The sequence below is a fragment of the Lepisosteus oculatus genome, chromosome 19 (genome assembly GCF_040954835.1).
Source record: "Lepisosteus oculatus isolate fLepOcu1 chromosome 19, fLepOcu1.hap2, whole genome shotgun sequence".
In the NCBI taxonomy this organism is placed as follows: Eukaryota; Metazoa; Chordata; class Actinopteri; order Semionotiformes; family Lepisosteidae; genus Lepisosteus; species Lepisosteus oculatus.
In genome coordinates this window covers 986,472-1,006,880 of record NC_090714.1, presented here as the reverse complement: position 1 = coordinate 1,006,880, position 20,409 = coordinate 986,472, and the positions used below count along the sequence as shown (strand labels likewise).

The 20,409-nt window shown below is 42.7% G+C and overlaps 1 protein-coding gene and 1 long non-coding RNA gene across 8 annotated transcripts in view; both read left to right on the top strand.

Annotated features, from left to right (window-relative positions):
• LOC107078915 (uncharacterized) overlaps positions 1–2,829 on the top strand; it is a 95,947-nt gene extending 93,118 nt beyond the window's left edge. The window contains exons 6-9 of the long non-coding RNA XR_011182604.1: positions 1,316–1,471; positions 1,610–1,694; positions 1,896–1,949; positions 2,411–2,829. This is a non-coding gene — a long non-coding RNA (uncharacterized lncRNA). The remainder of the gene's footprint in view (positions 1–1,315; positions 1,472–1,609; positions 1,695–1,895; positions 1,950–2,410) is intronic.
• A 7,518-nt stretch (positions 2,830–10,347) lies between these two features.
• zfand2a (zinc finger, AN1-type domain 2A) lies at positions 10,348–20,094 on the top strand. Of its 7 annotated transcripts, none has more exons than XM_015359792.2 (11): positions 10,356–10,431; positions 10,618–11,385; positions 12,088–12,169; positions 12,540–12,634; positions 13,152–13,283; positions 13,589–13,740; positions 14,003–14,128; positions 14,997–15,054; positions 17,063–17,139; positions 18,547–18,631; positions 19,736–20,094. In XM_015359792.2, the coding sequence occupies exons 3-11, from the start codon at positions 12,115–12,117 to the stop codon at positions 19,763–19,765; spliced, it is 810 nt and encodes a 269-aa protein (XP_015215278.1). In that variant the 5' UTR covers positions 10,356–10,431; positions 10,618–11,385; positions 12,088–12,114; the 3' UTR covers positions 19,766–20,094. The 7 variants fall into 7 exon arrangements, with proteins under 7 accessions (XP_015215280.1, XP_015215278.1, XP_006637022.2 ...); XM_015359793.2 differs by lacking the exon at positions 10,356–10,431 and adding an exon at positions 10,455–10,507; XM_015359794.2 differs by lacking the exon at positions 10,618–11,385 and having other exon boundaries at positions 10,348–10,431.
• Positions 20,095–20,409: the final 315 nt, after the last annotated feature.

Below are 20,409 nucleotides of genomic sequence, written 5' to 3'. Positions count from 1 at the left end.
CTGTTAGTGTTTGACAGTCAGTCTCACCTGTGATTACTGTACTGTGATTACTGTACTGTACGTCACTCACTGACCGTGGTTCCCTTTTCACTGTAGAACCTGTGTATACAGTGTAGAACACGATATAGACTTTTATTGACTTTTTAATTAATCAAAATGAATTTGCATCTCTTTCTTTTAGAGATGATACTTATGAGTTAATATAAAACTCTGCTTCCACTAGTTTATTGTCAGCTGTCGGATATTCATAAACAACACCTTACTACCTGCACTGTGCATTTGACTGCAATAACTTTCACATATGATAGTATATGAAATAATAGCGTCTCTCATAGTAATAATAAGAAGCGATGTGATGCCCCATTGATTGCAAAACTAGTTATGACATCCTTGTCACTATTCTGTTTTCTATGCATACACCAGTTCACTTTCTATTTACATCCTTGGCTTTTGATTTTTAAATCTTTAATCTTCAAAGTTCTATGTTGAACCTTGTCAAACGCCCATGGAAATATAAATATACTGGCGTGACACCTACTGTTCTTAAGGAACTAAAGGGATACTCTGCCCAAACACCAGCTGGGGTATAAAACATTTAGACCAATTTCATCGTCCATGTAGTTTTATTAAAGTTGTCTTTAGAATCATTACAGACATTTAAAAAAAAATAACGTCTGGTGATAGAGCAAACAGGGGAAACCGCCTCGTCTCGGGACTGTGACTTGGCTTTAGGCTGAATAAGAGATGTACATGGCCGGTATTCTACATGGCCGGCCTGGTGGCTCCGCGGGCTAAACCATCGGACATCGGATCGTCTCCCGGAGAGTCCTGTGAGTTGAAGTCGAGCCCCGAGCCTCCCCGTCAGTCTGAGACCTAATCCCCGGTCTGAGACCTAGTCCCCGGGTGAAGCTCTCATGCTGTCGGGGTGAGTTTGTCGAAGGGGCTGTTCTCTACCACGCCGGCCGTTTTGGGGGGCTCCATTTTCGGGGCCTTCCAAAACAGGGCAAATGGGGGGTTTAAGTCCTTTATAATTGCGTAGTTCGGAAGTCAATTCTAAAAAGCAGCCCCTTATACCACTGAGACACCTGCAGGATGGGTGTGGCACTAGCAGTGAAAGAGAGGTGCAGTCCTAACTAGGAGCGACAGGGGTCTCTCTCCAGCACATTTCTCTTGATTCGACCAGCTGGCCGCAAGCTAAACGAGTCCAGCAATCAGACTCGTAGGGGAATGCTACTGTGTTAGGTTGTCTGAAAATCTTCAGCCGTTTTATACTTTATGTATGATTTGGTGAGTTCAAGTTTCTTTTTATCTTCAGTAGCGTGAGTGTTGAGCCCTTGTAACCTAGCGCACAGCTGTCATTCAGGAGCCGAGCCCGCCCCCAGAGTGACCTTCCTCAGCGGACACGCCCCGTCCACCTGTTCCACAGGTGCGCCCGGCAAGATGGCAGCGGGGAGAGTTGCTGCGTCGTGAGGTACGTTTGCGTTTTATTTCAAATTTTCCTTTTTTTAATGTAAAAACTCAAATTTCACTTTGAATACAGTTAGACATAAATGTATTGTTATTGCAACTTTTGTTAATTGCTTTTGTTTCTCTTTAATGTGTGTTTTAGGACGCCGAAAAGAGTCTCCTGCTCGTTTGAGCGTGCTCTCGAAGTTTTAAAAGTTTGCGTTCAGCGTTCTTGTACTACCTTTCATGTAAGTATATATCTTTTTTAAATATGGTATATCTAGCTCTTCTTTTAACGAAAAAACCTGTAATTTGTCTTCAAACATGTGCTGTAAAGTCAGTTGCTGTGTAATCTCTACTCTTCGGATTCGGACTATAATAACGCAGAAATGCTAAAATGTTGTAAAGATTAAACCGACTAATTCGTAAGTTTTTCTTTATTTTTCCAGGTAACAAAAGGATTTGAAGAACGGACCTCCACTTATGAAAGAGTTTTTTCCAAGGTAAGTTCTGTCCCTACCTTGCGCTAAACTATTTGTGTGACTCGATAAAACAACACGTATTTCCCAGCATTTTAACAAAAGAACAGTTTTCTACCAACTTAATCACTTCTTTTCGTTTCATGGTGCTTTTGTGGAGTAAACTCTAAGGCGCTGGTTCTTTTTTATGATACTTTTATTCATCTATTGAATGCATTGTGTAAAGATGGATAATAGCAACAAAGTTTATCGGTGGTTTTCAAAGCCGAGTTTATTTGAATATTTTACATGCTGTTACCTGGACTTGTATTTACAAGTAGCATTGGATTTCTGTGTGGCCGAACGTATTTTCTAAATAATGGAGTAGTAGGACTGAGATGTATTGGTGTTTTCCCATGGTTTATTGTTCAATTTGAGTGTTTTTATATTTCATTATTTACAAGTCCGATATCCCGTTAACCTGCTCCTTTTTCTTTTGCCTTCAGTTCTGCGGCTCCTGCTTCTCTGCGCTCCGACGATCTCCTTTCCAGCTCCACTCCAGCAAGTCGACGAGCGTTGGCAGGTTCTTCTCGACAATGTGTGCTTTTTGTTACATTTGATTTTTGTTACCAGTGGCTTGATCTGTAATGTCCCGATTCAGTGCTGTATTTTATTCTTGACCTGCATGTTTTCTGTTGACTGCTGTTATTGTATGTGCTGCGGTTCCTGGTTCTCGGCGCTCCGACGATCTCCGGCAATTTTTTCTTGACAATGTGTGCTTTTTCTTGCATTTGATTTGTTACCAGCGGCTTGATCTGTAATGTCCCGATTCAGTGCTGTATTTTATTCTTGACCTGCATGTTTTCTGTTGATTGCTGCTATTGTATTTGCTGTGAATTCTGCAATAAAAACTCGTTTCATTGTCTGCATTGTCCTGTATTTTCGAAGGTGTGAAGTGTTGTCTTGCGCGTGCGCCACGCACCGCAAGGCGACAACCCATCGCACTGACCTGGAAAAGTGCGAGGACGCCCGCCTTTTTAGATAGTCTGGGGGGGAATAGGGTCCCTAGGAGGGAGCGTGGGTCTAGCCCTGGGGGGAGGAGAAGGGAGGCTAGCTCTAGCCAAGCCCCCTCACTCCCAGCAGGAGGGGAAGGCAGGCTGGAGATGGCCTCGGCCCGAGAGAGAGGAGGCACCCAGGGCGGACTCAGCCCATCAGTCACAGCTTGCAACTGACAGTTTTCTAAGTCCACAACCCCAGAAGACCTGCCTCTCTGCAGGGACCAAAGCCACCACCAACCTGCCATCCTCTCCTGCCGGGAGCGAGTGGGCCTGGCTAGAGCTGCGGTCAATCAGCCAGCCCCCGCCTACCCCTCTCCAATGAGGGGGGGTGGGCGAGGCTCGGCTTGATTGCTACCACACCCCGAGAGAAACCCCAGATACTAAGTTTTTTGGCGGGAAAATCTGGACACGCTTAAAAAGGGGGTAGCCTTTGACCTTTTTAAGTCAAAAAGCGATAGGGGGTCCCCTTGCGGCCACAAACTGTAAGCAAAATCTCTCCGCCAAAAAACTCACCAACACCGGGGGTTTTCAGGGCCAAGGGGGTACAAAACTCTGCACAAGAAATCAAAGAACAAAATCAAGGTCCAATCAACAATTTATTGAGCGAAAATGGCATACAAAACAAAGCATTACAATACGTCGGATGCACAGGCTTCAAAGTGAAAATGAACATGCATTTCAAATACAAAGTGTCAAAGCACGGCTACATTAACGCTAAATAGTGTTACAAGTCAACAGAGTAAGAAAACATTTGCAACTACAAGCAAAGATACAGAAACACACAGCACGTTACTGTTTCTCCGAGTTATCAGTCGAGGCAGAGACCGGAATGAAGACTGGAACTTCGTTGCATTTCCTGTAAAATAACAGAAATCAGTATTAACTTTCGGTTACAAACATGATCTCGAGATTATCCTAGCTACTTTGATCGAGTTTCTGAACTGATTCACACGTTCAAAAGATACAGTAGCAATAAAGCGATTAGCCTGGTGCAACAGAGTGTTCTGTTCAACAAGGTATAGAAGCAGTTACATTTAAACACAATACAGCTACAGCGTGTCGATTAGAGAAAAGCACATTCTTTTTACTAAAACAAGCTCGTAAATGCACGAACAATTAATCCTTATTGTGATGCATTTTGGAAGCTAAAACGGCTTCTAACGAATTTGTATTATGCGCATTTAAAAAAGCGACATTGATCGCAGTTTTAGCAGAAAATTATGCTAAAAATAGCAGGCCTACAGTGTTGTCGGGTCAAAACCATTTCTGCCCTGGAGAAATCTAGTACCGCCTAGTTTGAGTCCTCTTCTGACAACTGTAGTGTACTTCAAAACGATATGTATAAACGAATAAAAAGCTTCATACTTACATAGATAATTTCAGCAGCTGAGCCAAGTCCGTCCTGCCCGAAGACACCAAACTGGAAACACAAGAACACAAGTATTTAGATTATTTAAAGAGAATTTAAACTACGTTTTCTTAGTAGTAAACGACGTTTTCACCAGGGCAGAGAGCATAGAATATATCTCAATAAGACAGGTGTAAAGAAATGAATAAAATGCTTGTACTTACGTTTATTCTTCCATTAAGTGCGAGTCATGTCCAGCCCAAAGACACTACTGAACTGAAAACACAAAAACAACACGGTTAAAAGACCACTGAAACTAAAAAGCATTAGTTGCAAAGGAAATTTTATACCAAAAATATAAGAACAATCTCTAGACATACTGTGGAAAACAATGGGGAAAAAAAACTTTAAATTCTAGGTTGGCTACTATTTGTTCGGATAAATGCGCACGCTTGGTTTTGTGAACAAAGTTCACCAAGTTTTTGAAAACGATTACAATATGGATAATCGACGTTTTATTTCTGCTAAAACGGTGTTTTTCTTCGATGTAAAAAGAATACACACGTTGTCTGTGTACACAAGGGGCTTTTAAAAAATAAGTGAAGCGCTGCAGACTAACAAAAATAAAAATTGCCGGTAAAATGCTATTTAGCTCCCAAAGAAAATACTATTTTAGCCTTTTCATCTGCGACGTTAAGACAACATAATTACATGAGTTAAATGTAATATACATTCAAATAAAGGAAAAATAAAAAATAATGGTAAAAGACGCGGAACAAACTCACTCAGCTCCGCTCTCTCCAGCAGAACCTGGGGCACAGGTGCGCGGGGCGTGGCCTGCGAGAGATGTCATTCGAGTGGGCGTGGCCACAGTCTGACGGTGCAGGTGGCTTTTTTTCTTGGCTCCACCTGGAAACTTGTTAAAGATATCGAGCATGTTTACAGAAGCCCCCATGAGTTACAAGTTCCAAAATCTTTTTTTCCCCCACAGCCTACTGAGTAATCACAGTGCGTTTATTCCTTATTAGTATCTGAAAGCCGCATGATGTGAATGAAATAATGTAGCAATATGCAGGCGAGCTGTGGGCTCTAAAGTTCTCTGCAGGACACTTACTGTTCTATAACCTGATCTGTCTTAACTCTGCACCAAGAAGTCAGATTTTTCGTGTGTGAACGTTTATCATGCACTCAATTTACCACCTTTCTACTTCTAATTAGTCATGCAGCTGATGTGTTCATGTAATAAGTTACAAGAACATGAGAAAGTTCAAATGAGAGGACAGTATTTGATCCATGTAGCCCTTTTGGTTACTGATATCAGTTTGATTGGATAGTCTCATGTAGCCATTGCTTAAAAGTAAAGAGGCTGTTGGTTTCAACAAAATGGCTGGATTGCTTGTGCCACTCTCCCACAACTCTTTGTGTAAAGAAGTTCTAAATACACTTCACCTTGACATCCTTTCATGTTTCGCTAGTTTCGTGTCAAAGTAGTCCACACTGTATTACTGCAACTTATTTTTTTCAACCGGTTAACCGCAGTAGCTAATTTACTTGTTAGGATGATGTTCAACACCAGTTTACTGGACTGAAGTATATATTACATTCAAAAAATGAAAATTTCTCAACCTCAGTGCAACCCCTTTCTAATCTTTAAACCATCCCCTAAGCATTACAACTAGATAAAAGATCAGGAAAGCTGGAGTTTACAAAAGAGGAGGTGGAAGAAGATTTGTAAGAACCCACAGCGACCCCAGACACCAGGAGGAGCTGGAGACGATGGCTTTACTCGTTAAACCAGACAGACCCACCAGTGCTTTTGAAGAGTCAGGACCTACCTGGCGGGAGATGAACCATTTCTTAAGGAGGTCTAGAGCAGAATCAGCACCCGAGCCAAATGGTGTCCAGTAGAAGACTCCCAAGTACTGGGAGAGGCTCAGGCACAGACTCTGGGAGCTGGTGAAAGCAGCAGGGAGGAAGAACTCAGTCAAGGAAAGCTGGCTGATTGCAAAGAGGTGTGTGAGGCCATGGGGGTAGTGACTGCCACTATGGACATCTCAGGCTCAGAGTCTACAGTTCGCTGATGCCTCTGTCCTCTCTGATCTCCTCTGAGATCACGCCTCTGGTCCCTCACATCACCGGGCTCTTCACTCGTGGTGTGTCTCTTGTGGATTCTCTCTCTCTCTTCAGCTCTGGTTGAGATTGGAAATGCTAGAGGAACAAAAGCTACAGTTAAGTAATTTAACTGTCTTGGGCTGGTCTGTGGATGCTCTGTTGGACCGGTGGCATCCAAGGAACATGTGCAGGGAGAAGTTATGCAGTGCTGTATGTAGTATACAGTATGGCCTGAAGCTACAGGTATGTAGGTTCACTGAGGGTAAGGGAGCCAAGCATGGGTGGTTGTCATGATCACCAGACCTCAACCCAACAGGACAATTTTGGTCTTTCCAAGAACAGGATTTACTTAGACTACAATAGGTTGTGTTTTTGTGTGTATGGCATATTTTAATAAAGTTTTTATTATGCAACATTATTTTGTATTCTGCATATTACTGAAAAATGCAAATAAATTAAAAGGCAGAGGGTCTTTTTATCTTTTTCATTCCATTTAGAACCCAGGGAGTGGTGTATTATTCCATTACTCATGCCTAATAAGAAAAGTGCAGATAATTGTAATTGCTTTCAGCAGCAGAAAGCATTCGAGCAAAAAGTACGTACAAACGCCTTGCATAAGAGAACAGAGCTTACAGTACTTGACAGAAAGATTACCTTACTTCTGTTTTTTTTTTCAGAAAAAGAGAAATTATGGGGAATTTTTATATATAGAATTAAAAGATAAGATGGATGTGCGCTCTATTTAAAATACCAAAGGACTTAAATTAACCTGTAATTTAAGCACACACAGAAAAAGAGATTTAAAAAAAACTAATTATTTTCAGTGTTGTACTTGCATACATCTTAAATGATAGGACACAGTTCTTTGAAAGATGAATAAAGTTGTTGCCTGTTAGGTATTTTTCATTGAATGGAAAGTAGACGGCATGTAAAATTGTAGGAATATTGGGTTAGACTTTAGTTAGAGATGTTGAAAACCCCACTTTTCTGTTCATTAGGCAAGTAGCAAAGGTAGACTGAATAGTAACTAATGTGACTTCTAGCTCTGTGCACGTATAGTGTTTGCAATTAAAATAAAGCAGAAATCACCGTATGCCAACTGAATCATTACATACACCAGCTCTTAGAAGGGAACAGCACGTCTGGGCGGGGATTATTTGATGTACAAGACCAGTGCAGGGCGGTTCTGCGGCCCGGTGGCTGGCACTGGGGTGCTGTCTGCGCGTGAGTGTGCGTGTGTGCGTCTGTCCTGGCTCCCGGGTCCTGCCTTGCGCCCATCGCTAGCCTAGATAGGCTCCCCTGCTTCGGAGAAAAGCTGACTTCCAAAATATCAGTTTTTAGAAATAAATGAATTTAAATAAAGTTTTAAATGAACTCTATTTCAGAATACAGTTGAAAAAATATTTCACGGTTAATTGTTTTTATACAAGAATTGGATTTGTTGGAAAACGCATGGATGGATCAATGTGTACTGCTGCCTGTGGAAGACTGTGCAAAAACGAAGTCCCAGTAAAACTTTGTTTTAGCAGACTAACAGAGGCGAAGAGTGTCCATTACTGCTGGGTTTCATAGTTAAATTATAAATGACATTCTTTCAGCCTGAACAAAAATGACAATATGAGAAAAATATACATACAGCGCTATACATACTGTATACCTACTGGATCTTTTGACTTATTTTTTTAACAATTGCAATCAACACAGCCAATTAAAAATTGTCCCTATGCCTTTTTTTTATTAAAGATACACCCGCTTTATTTTATGTGTCATAAATATATACATTTCATTAAAGTGTACAAAACACAGATCCGTCATCAACAATTGACCTACCACTATAAGGAACCATTGTTAATCCATCATTGCAAACTGGCCAAATCCAAAGTCTGTTAAAGGAAAGTCTTCTGAACCAAGGGTTTACTGTATATGTATAGTCATTGATCCTTCTTTCACCAGATAATGCCACAACATGTTCTTAATTTTAAACCAACTTCCCCCATTGTTTCTGCCTGTGCCAGGTTTGTTTTCAGCTGGCTGTCAAGACCTCTGTGGATTTTAAATACTGGTACCATGTCTCCCAGCAGTCTTCTCTGTTCAAGACTGACTAGGATCAGTTCTCTTAGCCTGTTGGTCAGAGGCTGTCTAGTCACAAGTTGTGCAGAGTGCGGAAGAGGACAGGGAGCTGTCTGGAGGACCTGGAAGCTGCACAGTCCCACAGGTGGCTTAGCTGCTGTGAAGGTGCAGTGACAAGGGAGCCATGCCGACACACTGCATCAGGAGAAGACTTCTTGTTCTGCTTGTCCTACTGGTGAGTGGCAAGAGCACGTCCCTAATCCGGCAGGAAGCTCAGTGTCAGAGCGCCTGGCTGTGGGCGGAGGGAGGGCGTTTGAGCTACCCGGAGCTGAAGAGACAGGTAATTCCCTGCACCTGCGTGGCCACCGTGTGCGACTCTGCCTGCGCAGGAGGCCGGTTGCCGTGGAGACTGAGGTCTGCGACCTCCGGCTCCTCCTGGCGTAACAACACCTTATTATGGCCACAGTTGCCTAATGGTCCTCTCTGTAGTGACGTAGTAGTTCAGGTGGGGAGCTGTGTCCCCCAGGAACAAGTAATAGGTTTATCCCTCACACCTGAAGAAGGCTCCACGGCTGAAACGTTGTGTTCTCTTTCTTCTTCTTTTTTTCAGCATGGAATAAACCTCTTACTTGTTCCTTTCTGTAGTGAGACACACGGAGCAGGAAAGCAGACATTAACCAACTCTACCATTGCGGTTTCTGCTGTTGACTTTACTTGATGATTTTGAGTGGGTAAGAAGGAAGACGCCTATAAAACAAATCTTGTGTTGCATAAAAATGATCTGTTATCTGCCTAATTATATTGCATACTATTATATTTGCTTAGCCTTGGTGTAATGGGTATGGCTGAGTGAGAATTGGCATAGTGCCTCATACAATATGCTATTTGGCAAGTGTCATGCTGTATTTTTCATTCTTTTCACTTTTTTTTCTGTCTCTCTGTGCCAGGTCTGATCCGCAACTCAAGGATCGTCCATGACTGTATCATAATTAATGACCACCTAAACAAATAGTGCGTGATATAGTGAGATAGCTCCCGTTGTACTAACTGCATTAAAACGCAAGATCACCTTCACAAGCGGCAGAGAGAGATAGAGGAGGTCTCTTCAGCGCAGGAGGTGGGCCCATTCTCCTTTGAGTTCCTTTTCCCTGCAGCAAGCACATTTTGCTTATCCGACTCCACTTGAGCGGTTCTGATGCAAGGACACGATATCTTTTTGTTTGTTTGGGTTTCACTGGGTTTAGTCCTTTGTTAATGTTAAGGAATATCTTGTAAAGTACTCTCCAGTCGTGCTTGTAATTTCATACAGATTAGAACCTGGTGACATCTAATTTACGCACCAATAAACATTTACAGTATATAACAATATTAACAAGGAATGCTTATACACGGTCCCGGATAGTTCAGGATATGGAAACATATTAATGTTCCTCACATAAGTCTTATACCAGACTCCAAGGCAGTAAAGGGGCATTTTCAAATAGCTTCCACATATCGTGGAGTTAGTCAAACATCTTCCCTGATATGCAATTATTTCAAATTCAGACATACAGTATAAACTAATTTTCCAATATTTTGGGACTGCAAGGACCGTTTTTACGCAATTATGTGTAAAACCAGAGCACAAGAGGACGAGAACTGGCACTGTTAAGAGCGAGGAAGAATCTGCTCCCCAGTCTCTAATCAATTGAGCAGCTTCCTCGCAGTGGCAATCAATAACTGGCACAGACCGGGAAGGGGGACAGCCCATCTGCTTCTTTGTAACACAAGGCTGACAGAATGACCATAGTTTATGCAACGTCACTGAGCCCTCTGCGTCACTGAGTCACGAGGTGGGTTCTAGAAAAATTTACGTGCTGACGTCACGACGAATCGGCCGGGTGCGTCCTTAGGACGAGGAGGAGGAGAATTAAAAAAACGGAACAACATATAAGAGAAGGTACTGTACACTGGTTTTATATTTTAATTCCGCAGTGGCAGGAGTCTTTAGGTCACCATTGCCTGATTCGGAACTGGTAATTATCGATTCTGCAGACGTCCAAACTAGATATCAGACTCAGCGGTGTTCCGGTAAGCGTTTCGGTTTAAATCCATGTGTTTTTTTTTTCCCCCTGAATGTTGTCAGCTCGGCAGTAATGCAGAAGTTCTGAGTCACGGCGGGGGTTACGAAGCAAGGGCTACCCCCATACTCAACCCGTTCGGAAAAATCAAAGGTTGCAGACGTGCTGCTGTAGTGAAGAACGCATGAGCCCCTGGCCGAGCCGAGGCCTGGGCCAGAGGGAGCGGGTGTAAGGACCGGCTACCCGCTCTCCTCGCACGATTTACCTCCCTGATCGCCCTCAGCTGCGGATCTGCTTCGGTCCTGGGCAGCAGACACACGCCACTCAACATCGTGCAACACGCCAGGGACATATTCTGTCCATTCACGACGCTGTCATTTTAAACTGTGAGATTGCTTTACGGGAAAAAAAAAACAACAACAACAACAACAACATGATTGTGATCTTTATTTAACAAAAAAGTTCCCTAGTTTTTTTAAGGCTGGTGCGAGGGGTGCTGGATAGACAGTCCTGGGACAGGGCAGGTCGGTCCACTCAGGCTGCCGAAATGCACCGCTGTACTAGATTAGTCTTCAGCTGCAAATCTGCTTGTTAGGAGGATTAGGTGGATAGCTGTCAGAAATCACGACCCTTGAATGCGTGTCAGTTTCGGTGAGGGTGTATGACACTACGTTGGGCAATGCCCCTGTCCGCGGCGTGATTCAGCAGTGTCTGTGTAAACAATGTCCGGTGACGTCAGGAGCTGGGAGATCTGGAGTATCTAGACACGCTACACATGAAGGACGTTGTAAGGCGTATTAACGAGCGCTTTTGGAAAGACAGTCGGCTTCCAGGTAAAGGCTCAGTTTAAACGTTCTGCGTGTGATTGTTCAGAATGCGGCGATAGCATTGTTAAAAGGGGTCGATTTAGTGGATAAGAAACGTTTCGTGAATGTCCAGCAAGCTTTGGGGGGAGAAAAACTAAAGCAAAATACGAAGAATGCTTTTGGAAATGTCAGACCTGTAATTTAGTCTGCTCACTAGCTCAGATATATTCCAGTCAAATCATGGTTTAGCAGTTACACCAACTATCTTTTCTCTGGTCTTTGGTGATCACTGACATTTTCTACACTTCTAGTAATCTGTATTGTTCTGTATCTGCTGTGACTCATTACTGACATTGTCTGACAACAGTCAGACAATCAGTGTGCTCTATATTATTCCTCATCTCCTCGGCATCTCCTTCTGTGTGTTCAAATGTGATGTTGATACTGGTCATGTAGAAGGGCACAACAATGGATATGCTGTCGAAGAGTTTACTCGGATTATCAGTTCATGATGTAAAAGGTACAGCAGGCAGCCCTAGGTTTTCTAAGTGTTAACTTTGTATCTGTAATGTTTTGTATCGAAGATAAAAATATGTCATAAGGAAGCTAGCTATATTCATAATGCTTTAGCTAGATTGGAATAGGAGACCTCTTAGAACATAAAAAGATGTGTGTGAATCTTCCTAGGCTCATTGTTCAGTTGTTAATTACTGTTCTGAATGTCTCTAGGTGTTGTTGCACAGATCTTTGTTGACAATGGAGTTTCCAAACCTGGGAGAGCATTGCTCAGAGAAGTCCTGCAAACGCCTGGGTGAGACAACTCGTACTCTGCTGCTGGGGGTCCACACACCTACCTTGGTTAAACCAAGACAGTGGCAGTGTGGGAAGGGCTTCATGTCATGGGCTTTTTATCTGTTAAACTTAGTCAAAGTAATCAGCTGTTTGAAGTTAGAATCTCAACATAAAGCAGGCAATAGAGCATCAGGCTTCAAGTTTAAGCAGAACTTCAACTTCCTTTGGTCGAAGTCCAGAGAAGAGCATCTTTTAGGCTCTGTTTTTACTTTTTCTTCCTGACTCAGTGTTGTTTGCTGTCATGTCGTAAAAGTTTAAGATCCTTTATCATAGGAACTGCTTCATAGACGTTTGCGTTTTGCAATTAAAATATTTGATGTGTTTCGCAGATTTTCTTCCCATGAAATGTGATGCTTGTCAAGAGATTTTCTGTAAAGATCACATTACTTATGTAAATCACAAGTGTACCTCGGCATACAAAAAGGTACGTACTGTTTGTCATGGCTGTATTTGTGCTTTTCTGTAGCCCATATTGGGGGATTAGATGCTTTGTTACCTCTTATAATCCTCGCTTGTAATGTTATACAGAATGGGATCATCACTCTGAGCGATCATGACTGAAATATTCAGAGCTTTGACAAACTCAGTCCTGTGGGCTTTTTTAAAAATCAACCTGTAAATCACAAACTAGAAGACAACGAGTGGAAATGACAGGATAGTGCTTTAAAAAGTCAGAATACAAGGCACCTTTTACACAAAAGGTATGCGAACCAAGGTACCCAGCCGTGAAATCGAAGCTGATAGGAATAACTACTTCCTGTAAACAGCTGATGATGTCCTTAAGTCCCTTATCTACTGGAAAAACGAAAGCAGCTGGACAAGCTGACAGCGACCCCTGCTTTGTGAAAGTCCTGGTGTTCTCCGTCTGGGAATGTGCAGTCTAGCGTGTTTCTAGAGTCCAGATGCTCATCTGAACCCCGACACCATTCATGTCTCCCCAGGATGTTCAGGTCCCGGTGTGCCCTCTGTGCAACACCCCCATTCCTGTGAAAAGAGGAGAAATGCCCGACATTAAAGTTGGGGAGCACATTGACAGAGACTGTAAATCTGACCCTGCTCATCGAAAGAGAAAGGTATGATTGAGTTCCTCAAACCACTGCTTGATTCACATTGAAGAGCGTTCCTTTACTTATCGCTGGGTATAAGGCTGTATGTTCTATTGTCTTTGTTTATTTAGAAAGCCAGTGTTTGTCAGATACATTATTCAAAAGGTATTCATTTTTTTATATGTCAATAGAAATTATGCCTTTACTAGGCAAGTCTTTTGAGAAAAAAGTCTTATGTAAATTGACGACCTGGAGACCCATTTATCCAGCAGAACACTAAAGCAGCGAAAACAATTGGTTATGTACTCACGGGCTGTCTTTCCTTTCATCAGATTTTTACAAACAAGTGCTCCAAGGGTGGCTGCAAACAGAAAGAAATGATCAAAGTGACTTGTGAACAGTGTCACTTGAACTTCTGTCTGAAACACAGACATCCTTTGGATCATGACTGTACGTCTGATGGCCATCCCCTCTCTAAAACTGGGTAAGGTGTATATTTTGTAAATAGTATGGAGTAGTTTTATATTTTTCAATAGTATAGTACATTTTACTTTAGATTTTATATACATTTTGTAGAATAGAGCATTAGCCTGTATAGTGTATAAGGAAGGACATACGAGTGAGTATTGTGTAATAAATCTGAAAAGTCTTTTTCAATTAAATATGAAGAACGGTTGTCTATCCCTTCACCCCTTGGCCCTTCCTTTAAACCCGGAGGTGTGGAGTGAAATGAGATATTTTTGCAGACACGCTGCTGTAATGAGATCCCAGGCAGCGGCTGCCAGCGCTGCAGCCCCCCCTGCTGGTAAAGCAGCCTCCTCCAGGTCTGTTCCCAATGGGCTGAGTGGAAGAGCAAGATCCCAGCCAAGCAGGTAGGACCCTGCTTTCACAGGACCAGAGCACCGTCGGCGGGGGGTGTCTGTTGTATCACGTCAGCTGGGAAACGATATTGAATTGTGAAGATGAGTGCAGTGCTGCCTGCACATGCTGTATGCCGAGGCTGCCTTGTTGTTCTCTGCTGTGTTGACTGGTCCGCAGTGTGATGCCCTAGGGCGCACTTGGAAACCCGAAGAGTTAAAGAGGGTCTGTTCGTTCTCGGGCCCCACGGTGGCGCAGGGGTCGGCCTGGCACACGCCGGGGCTCTGGCTCAGTCCCAGACCCGGGGGGCTGTCTGCGTGCAGTTTGTATGTTCTCCCCGTGTTTCGCGTGGGTTTCCTCCTGCAGTCCGAAGACACGCTGGCTGATCAGTCGACCCCAGTGAGAGTGTCTGTGTGTGTGTCTGTGTGTGTGTCTGTGTGTGTGTCTGTGTGTGTGTCTGTGTGTGTGTCTGTGTGTGTGTCTGTCTGTGTGTGTCCCCTGCCACGGCCTGGGGTTCTGTCCAGCGTGTCCCCCTGGCCCCGGACTGGCAGCAGGGGCTGGGAATGGGTGGGCGGGTGGAAAGCACTAAAATCCACTGCAGCTGCCTTTCACACGCGAATGACTCTGCGTCCGTCCCGTTGTGCCACGTTCTCCTGCTGGTCAGACTCCCTCCCGCATCCTTGCAGTCTCTGGACGTCTCGGCCTTCATTTCATACAGACTTACCCTCGCCGCTGGAAACGCCCCCCTGCCCAGGGTGGGAGGGGGAAAAAAAAAATTGAGAAAAAAGTTTTGAGAGAGCTGACAGGTGAAGGGTTCTGGGTAGGAGCTGCTGGCAGAGATGCCCCCGTTCATGTGTTTGTGTTCTCTCCTCCTCTCCACAGAGCAGCCGCAGCCCCAGCCGCAGCCCCTCCTCGCTCCGCGTCCCTGCAGGCTGGAATGGTAAGAGCCCCGCGGCCCGGGCCCAGCCGGCGCCACGAGCGCCACCACCGCCGCGCGGCACTCGACACGGGAGACTCGCGGCTCTGCGCGGCGGCTTCTGAATATAAACATATCGAGACTGGCGTTGTATTCTCTGACACATTCATGACGTACGCTATGAGAGCTCGTTAGTGAGCCCGCGCAGTCGTCTTAATTACATTTACTGTTTTTGTACTTATATTTATTTTCTTGTGTCACCATAAGGGGGGTTAGTAGGGAAGCAGAATTTGACTATACGCAGAAATGTTGCGAGTCGACTGTACCGTGTGATGGTTGTGCATAGTATTTTGTGAATTTCTAGTCTGTAAGGCTCACGAAAGACATTTCAATCAGTCCCGGCCTGTCGTAGCAAATAGGTTAGACACCTCTGACCTAGCTGAATGACGGCCTTTGACACTTCAGAAATGGCCACTGTAATAAACACACATTACAGTGGTACACACTGGTAGACATTTTACACAATTTCCACACTAGATTATGAACCTCAATGTTAAATTTAGCAAGTATTGCATAATTCATCATTGCTCCGCGAAAAGTCACTTCAGGGGTAGTAACCGCATTATGCACAAGCTGAATATGACATAAATAATTGATACTCACCAAAATATCGAGTAGGCAGGCATTCATATTAAATGTATTTGGCCTTGCATATTAGAATTGTGCTCAAGGTCTTATGAATTAAAGGCTTCACATTGTATTTGTTATACTAGTAGTGTGCAACATCACTGTAACACACCAAAGTGTCATTTAGATGAGCAAAATTTCATTTACAAAAATTTGCCTTAAAAATATTATACATGTGTGTAATATCAATCCATCAACTTTATTTGTACAATGCTGATCCTAGATAGCAAAGCAATCCTGCTTAAGCTTTAAACCTCTTTAAAATCCATCACTGTGTCTCTAGGAAATGAAAATGTAACAGTATGACAGGATCAGCGTCAAACCTGAGGTTGGTGCAGTATATAATGCCAAAATAATTGCATGCACCAGGTTCAAGTTTATACCAATAATTTATGATTGTGTAATAATTAGTGGATAGAAATGCCACACATAACCCAACAAAATGTGGTATTATTTGTAGTGAATACTTTTGCAAACTAATTTACATTCTCCAATAATTGCTTCGTCTAAGTTCAGTGTTCTGACTGTGAAGATGTCAGCTTGCGTTAGTACAGTGTCCCCGGAGTTGCTGTCTGTCTGATGTCATTTACTCTGCACCTGCAGATGAATCTGTGTTGATTTCTCCAGGAGCTTCATGTGATGCCTCAAGGGCATGGGCTAGAAAGTTTAAGATTTTGTATGTGAACGGTAGAAAAAACGTTTCCTGAGCGGTGGCTGGGGCGGAGCAGTGGCTCTGTGGCTAAGGATCTGCGCCTGTGGCTGGAAGGTTGCCGGTTCAAATCCCACAGCCAGCAGAGGAATCCTACTCCGTTGGGCTTCACCCCAACTGCTCCAGGGATGCTGTACAACGGCTGACCCTCCGCTCTGATCCCAAGCTTCTCTCTCCCTGTCTGTGTGTCTGTCTCTCCTGGAGAGCAAGCTGGGGTATGCGAAAAGATGAATTCCTAAATTGTATAGGGCTTATAAAGTGATGTTATGTTAAGCTATTGGAACTCCTAAAAAGTCTTATTTTATACTGTATAATGCCTTGCAATATGCAGATCCCCTTACGTAAGTTTGTATGATTTCCTTACTGTATAAGAGAGGATTCACTGTGCACACTAAAGGCAAAGGTGGCTTTTGAGTTAGTTCCTTGGTGCTGACAGCCAACAGCTAAGAACTGTAGAGAGGGAAATTTGTTTCCTACCCTCATGTGCTGCGGTAATTCTCAGACACGAGAAGAAGTGATAGTCTTTGCAAGCTCGAGGTAGCTGTCATTTTCTGGACTCGCTGGATAGTAATCAACACCGAATCCACAATGAGCGTATTAGGACTGACAGTAAGGTTTTGTCTTAAACTGTTCCAGAGTGAGGAGCAGGCCCTGCAGAGAGCTCTAGAGATGTCCTTGGCGGAGTCGGCGACCAGCACACAACAGTCACTCAGGTAACAGATTATAATTAAGGCTCATTCATCCCGAGATGGATGAACTAGCCAAATATTGGCCACTCTGTAATGTAGCTGACCACATTTAAAATCTACATGCCCCCCAAGAAATCTGCAAAAGTACAAAAAAGGATTCAAATAATTGCTCAGAAGTATTATGTTTATTTACGTTTCTGGCAATGTTGAAATCCTGTTTTTTTTTCCCAGTAGATGATTCTACAGTGCCCTCCAGATTTTTATATCCCTGATGAACTAAGTCTAGAAATAGAAATAAAAAAACATTATCTCTTCTATACATCTTGTATAATGCCTTGATTAAAATGTTATACTGTAATCATAATAACATTGCACAGAGCAATGTTCATTTTATGATAAACAGCTGAATTCTAGAAAATCCGATGCTCACATTTGTCCACATCCCTGTAGTTAATATTTTTTAAATCCTCCTCTGTCATGAGTTACACTGACAAGATGCCTCTGGAATTGTGGTAGCAGGTTCTGGCACTTCTGAGGGAGGGATCAATCCCCTATTAAGGATCGCTCAGATCCTCCGTTTTTCAAATGTTATTTTTTCATCTGACCTTGCTCAGACATCATCCCAGGAGTTTTGGCCAATTCGAGTTCTTTCTTTCAACCCAGTCATAAACGGGTAGTTTCCTTGTGATGCCAGTTTATATGGGCGATCTGCTTACCATTAGATTACAGTGGTCTTGTAAACCTCTCATCTCACAGGCTATGGCGACAAGACCATATCTAGAAGTATCCTCGGTCTGGCAGGATTGGCACTCTACCAGTAGACGTAATCTGTCAGTAATTGGGGGAAAAAGCAGATTATTTATTTTTGTAGATTCTTTTAGAACCAACCTCCAACTTGATCGATGACTTTTTGCCTGCAGTCTTTGGAGAGCTTCCTGACCTTAACCACAGTGATTCATGTTCGTACTTGTTGTCTTCTGTATTGTACCTTTAGTTTTTACACCCCAGGGAAATGGGAAACATTTAGGAGCCTCTATATACATTACATAGTACTTAGAAGTCTGAAAAACATGACTCTTCACTTTATGCAATGCTCTTACAATTACAGCATATGTTAGTATAATTTTAAGTAAAACAAGTCAATTAAAATTATGAAATTTTTGTATTCCTTTATCATTGCGCATGTGAGTCTACTCTGGAGGCTGCTGTATATTTCAAATTCCCGAGTGATTGGACTAGATTTATCCAGTTTCTACGTTTTGGAAAGAGAAAAGGGTCACAGATAAAGGTTTTGTGTTTTGTAACTGCCTGGGTGAGACGGCCGAGAAGATGGCAGGCGGTCTTGAGTGAGCGTCTGTGGGTGGGTCAGGCCCTTCTGCCAGTGGAGTGTAATGCTGGGGAATCAGTCTGACGGCGCTGCGCTCTTCTCAGCCCCCAGGAGCAGGAGGATCTGGCCTTGGCTCAGGCCCTGGCAGCCAGCGAAGAGGAGTACCAGAGACAGCAGCAGAGACAACAGGTATCCAGAACAGTTACCAGTCAGTAACATGCTAACAGGAACTGAAGTAGGTACATATTCACAACCTTCCAATGTGTTGCGTCTTTGCAAGGGCTTTCAAGTCACTCTTAACTGATACAGGGAGGAAACGAACATTGCCTACGTTTTGTAAACCACCTGCAGATGTTTCATTTTCAAGTATATGTATATTGGACATTTCTGCGTAACTTAATTAAGAATTCAAATCTTATTTTGCTTAATCTCTTGAATTTGTTTTCCTGTTTGAGATGGGTGGACATTTACAGGATGATCTGTCCTTCATCTTGTTATTCCTGTATTAAATGACCATAAAAAACAGGCTTTTTCAGTTTGTAAAACCCTCTAATACTTTGTATCTACTTTTTGCTTCTAACACTTAGTGCCTATTTCAAAGAATCGTAGATTTGTCAAAAGTAAGATGGATGATATACTAAACAATTTTTAAGTGGACCTTGAAGTGGTGAAATTGATTTCCAGTTGATTTTGTAAATGCTTGTAACTGCTGTAGCTTGTTGGAAAAAGTGTGCAGTTGAATTTTTCCCTTTTTTATCCTTTCTCTGCCCGAACTGCTTTAAAGATTGGGCTGCATGACATTGTACTCCTGCGAGCTGAGCTTGTGTTACCGGTGGCAACCCAGAGCACAGTTTGAATTTCTCATTTAGCATAAATAAGTCTTGCTGAGCCTAGCACACCGTATTTCTTGTTTCACATACATACAGTATAGCTCATCTTGTCTTTTCTTTCACTCCTAAGAGGTTTTCCAGATCATGAAAACTTCAGTTGGCCTAAAAAGTAATTTTCCCTATGTATCAGAACTCGATGTATATATAGTCTGGCTGATGAGCTGAGTTGAATTACTACGGGTTGAGTCTGCAAGGTGAAAGCCGTGATTTGATTTGTAGTACGACACAGCAAGATTTAGCTCAGTATAATGTCTTGACTCATAAATGTACTACTTTAATATTGCCCTAATGCTAACTGGGGTCCTTTAGGCAAGGGTAAAAAAAGTTTATATCAAAGAAAATAATTTGAATAGTCATTGTTTTTGAATGCAGCATTCTAATATTATCTTTGTTTTTGAAACAGGCTAAACAGTCCAGCTGCAGTATGTCTTGATCTCCTGACCTTTTCATGGTGCTGGAACACTGCCTCGTACAATAATTCTGTCCGTGGACATTAAAATGGGGACTTCAGGAATGCTCTTCACTCAAGCTTCTGGTTACTACAAACCGCCAGTCCGACCTAAAGATCACACTATATGATGCTGTATATTGCCTGTTTTCTTTCAGCACTTCCTACAAAATTCTTATTCTTTTTATCAGAGATATATGCTTCATGCCATTGGTAATAGCTCTGTGACTATATATTTCATATATTGATCCTGCTAACCAAGACAATTGCCTTGATCGATAAATGTTTGTTCAATAAATTATTGTATAAAATCACTTTTTTTTTTTGCATTTGTGTAAACTTGTTGAAAATGGCTCTCTTAAACACAGTATTGTCAGTCCTGTCGGGATGCACATCTGTATGAGAATTCTAGGTCACTCCTCCCTTTAGCACCTGCCCACCTCCTCCAGTTGGCTGTGTTTGACTTGTGACCTTGTTTTTTACTTTGTTATAGAAATTTAGTTGGTCACAATCATGAAATTTCTGACCACACCCCAAAAGGTTGGATTTGTTCTCTTTTAACTGTAGAATGGGTTATTTGCTTCAGAAAGTTTCCATCTGGAAGATGTTTGATAACAGTTCACTTCAAA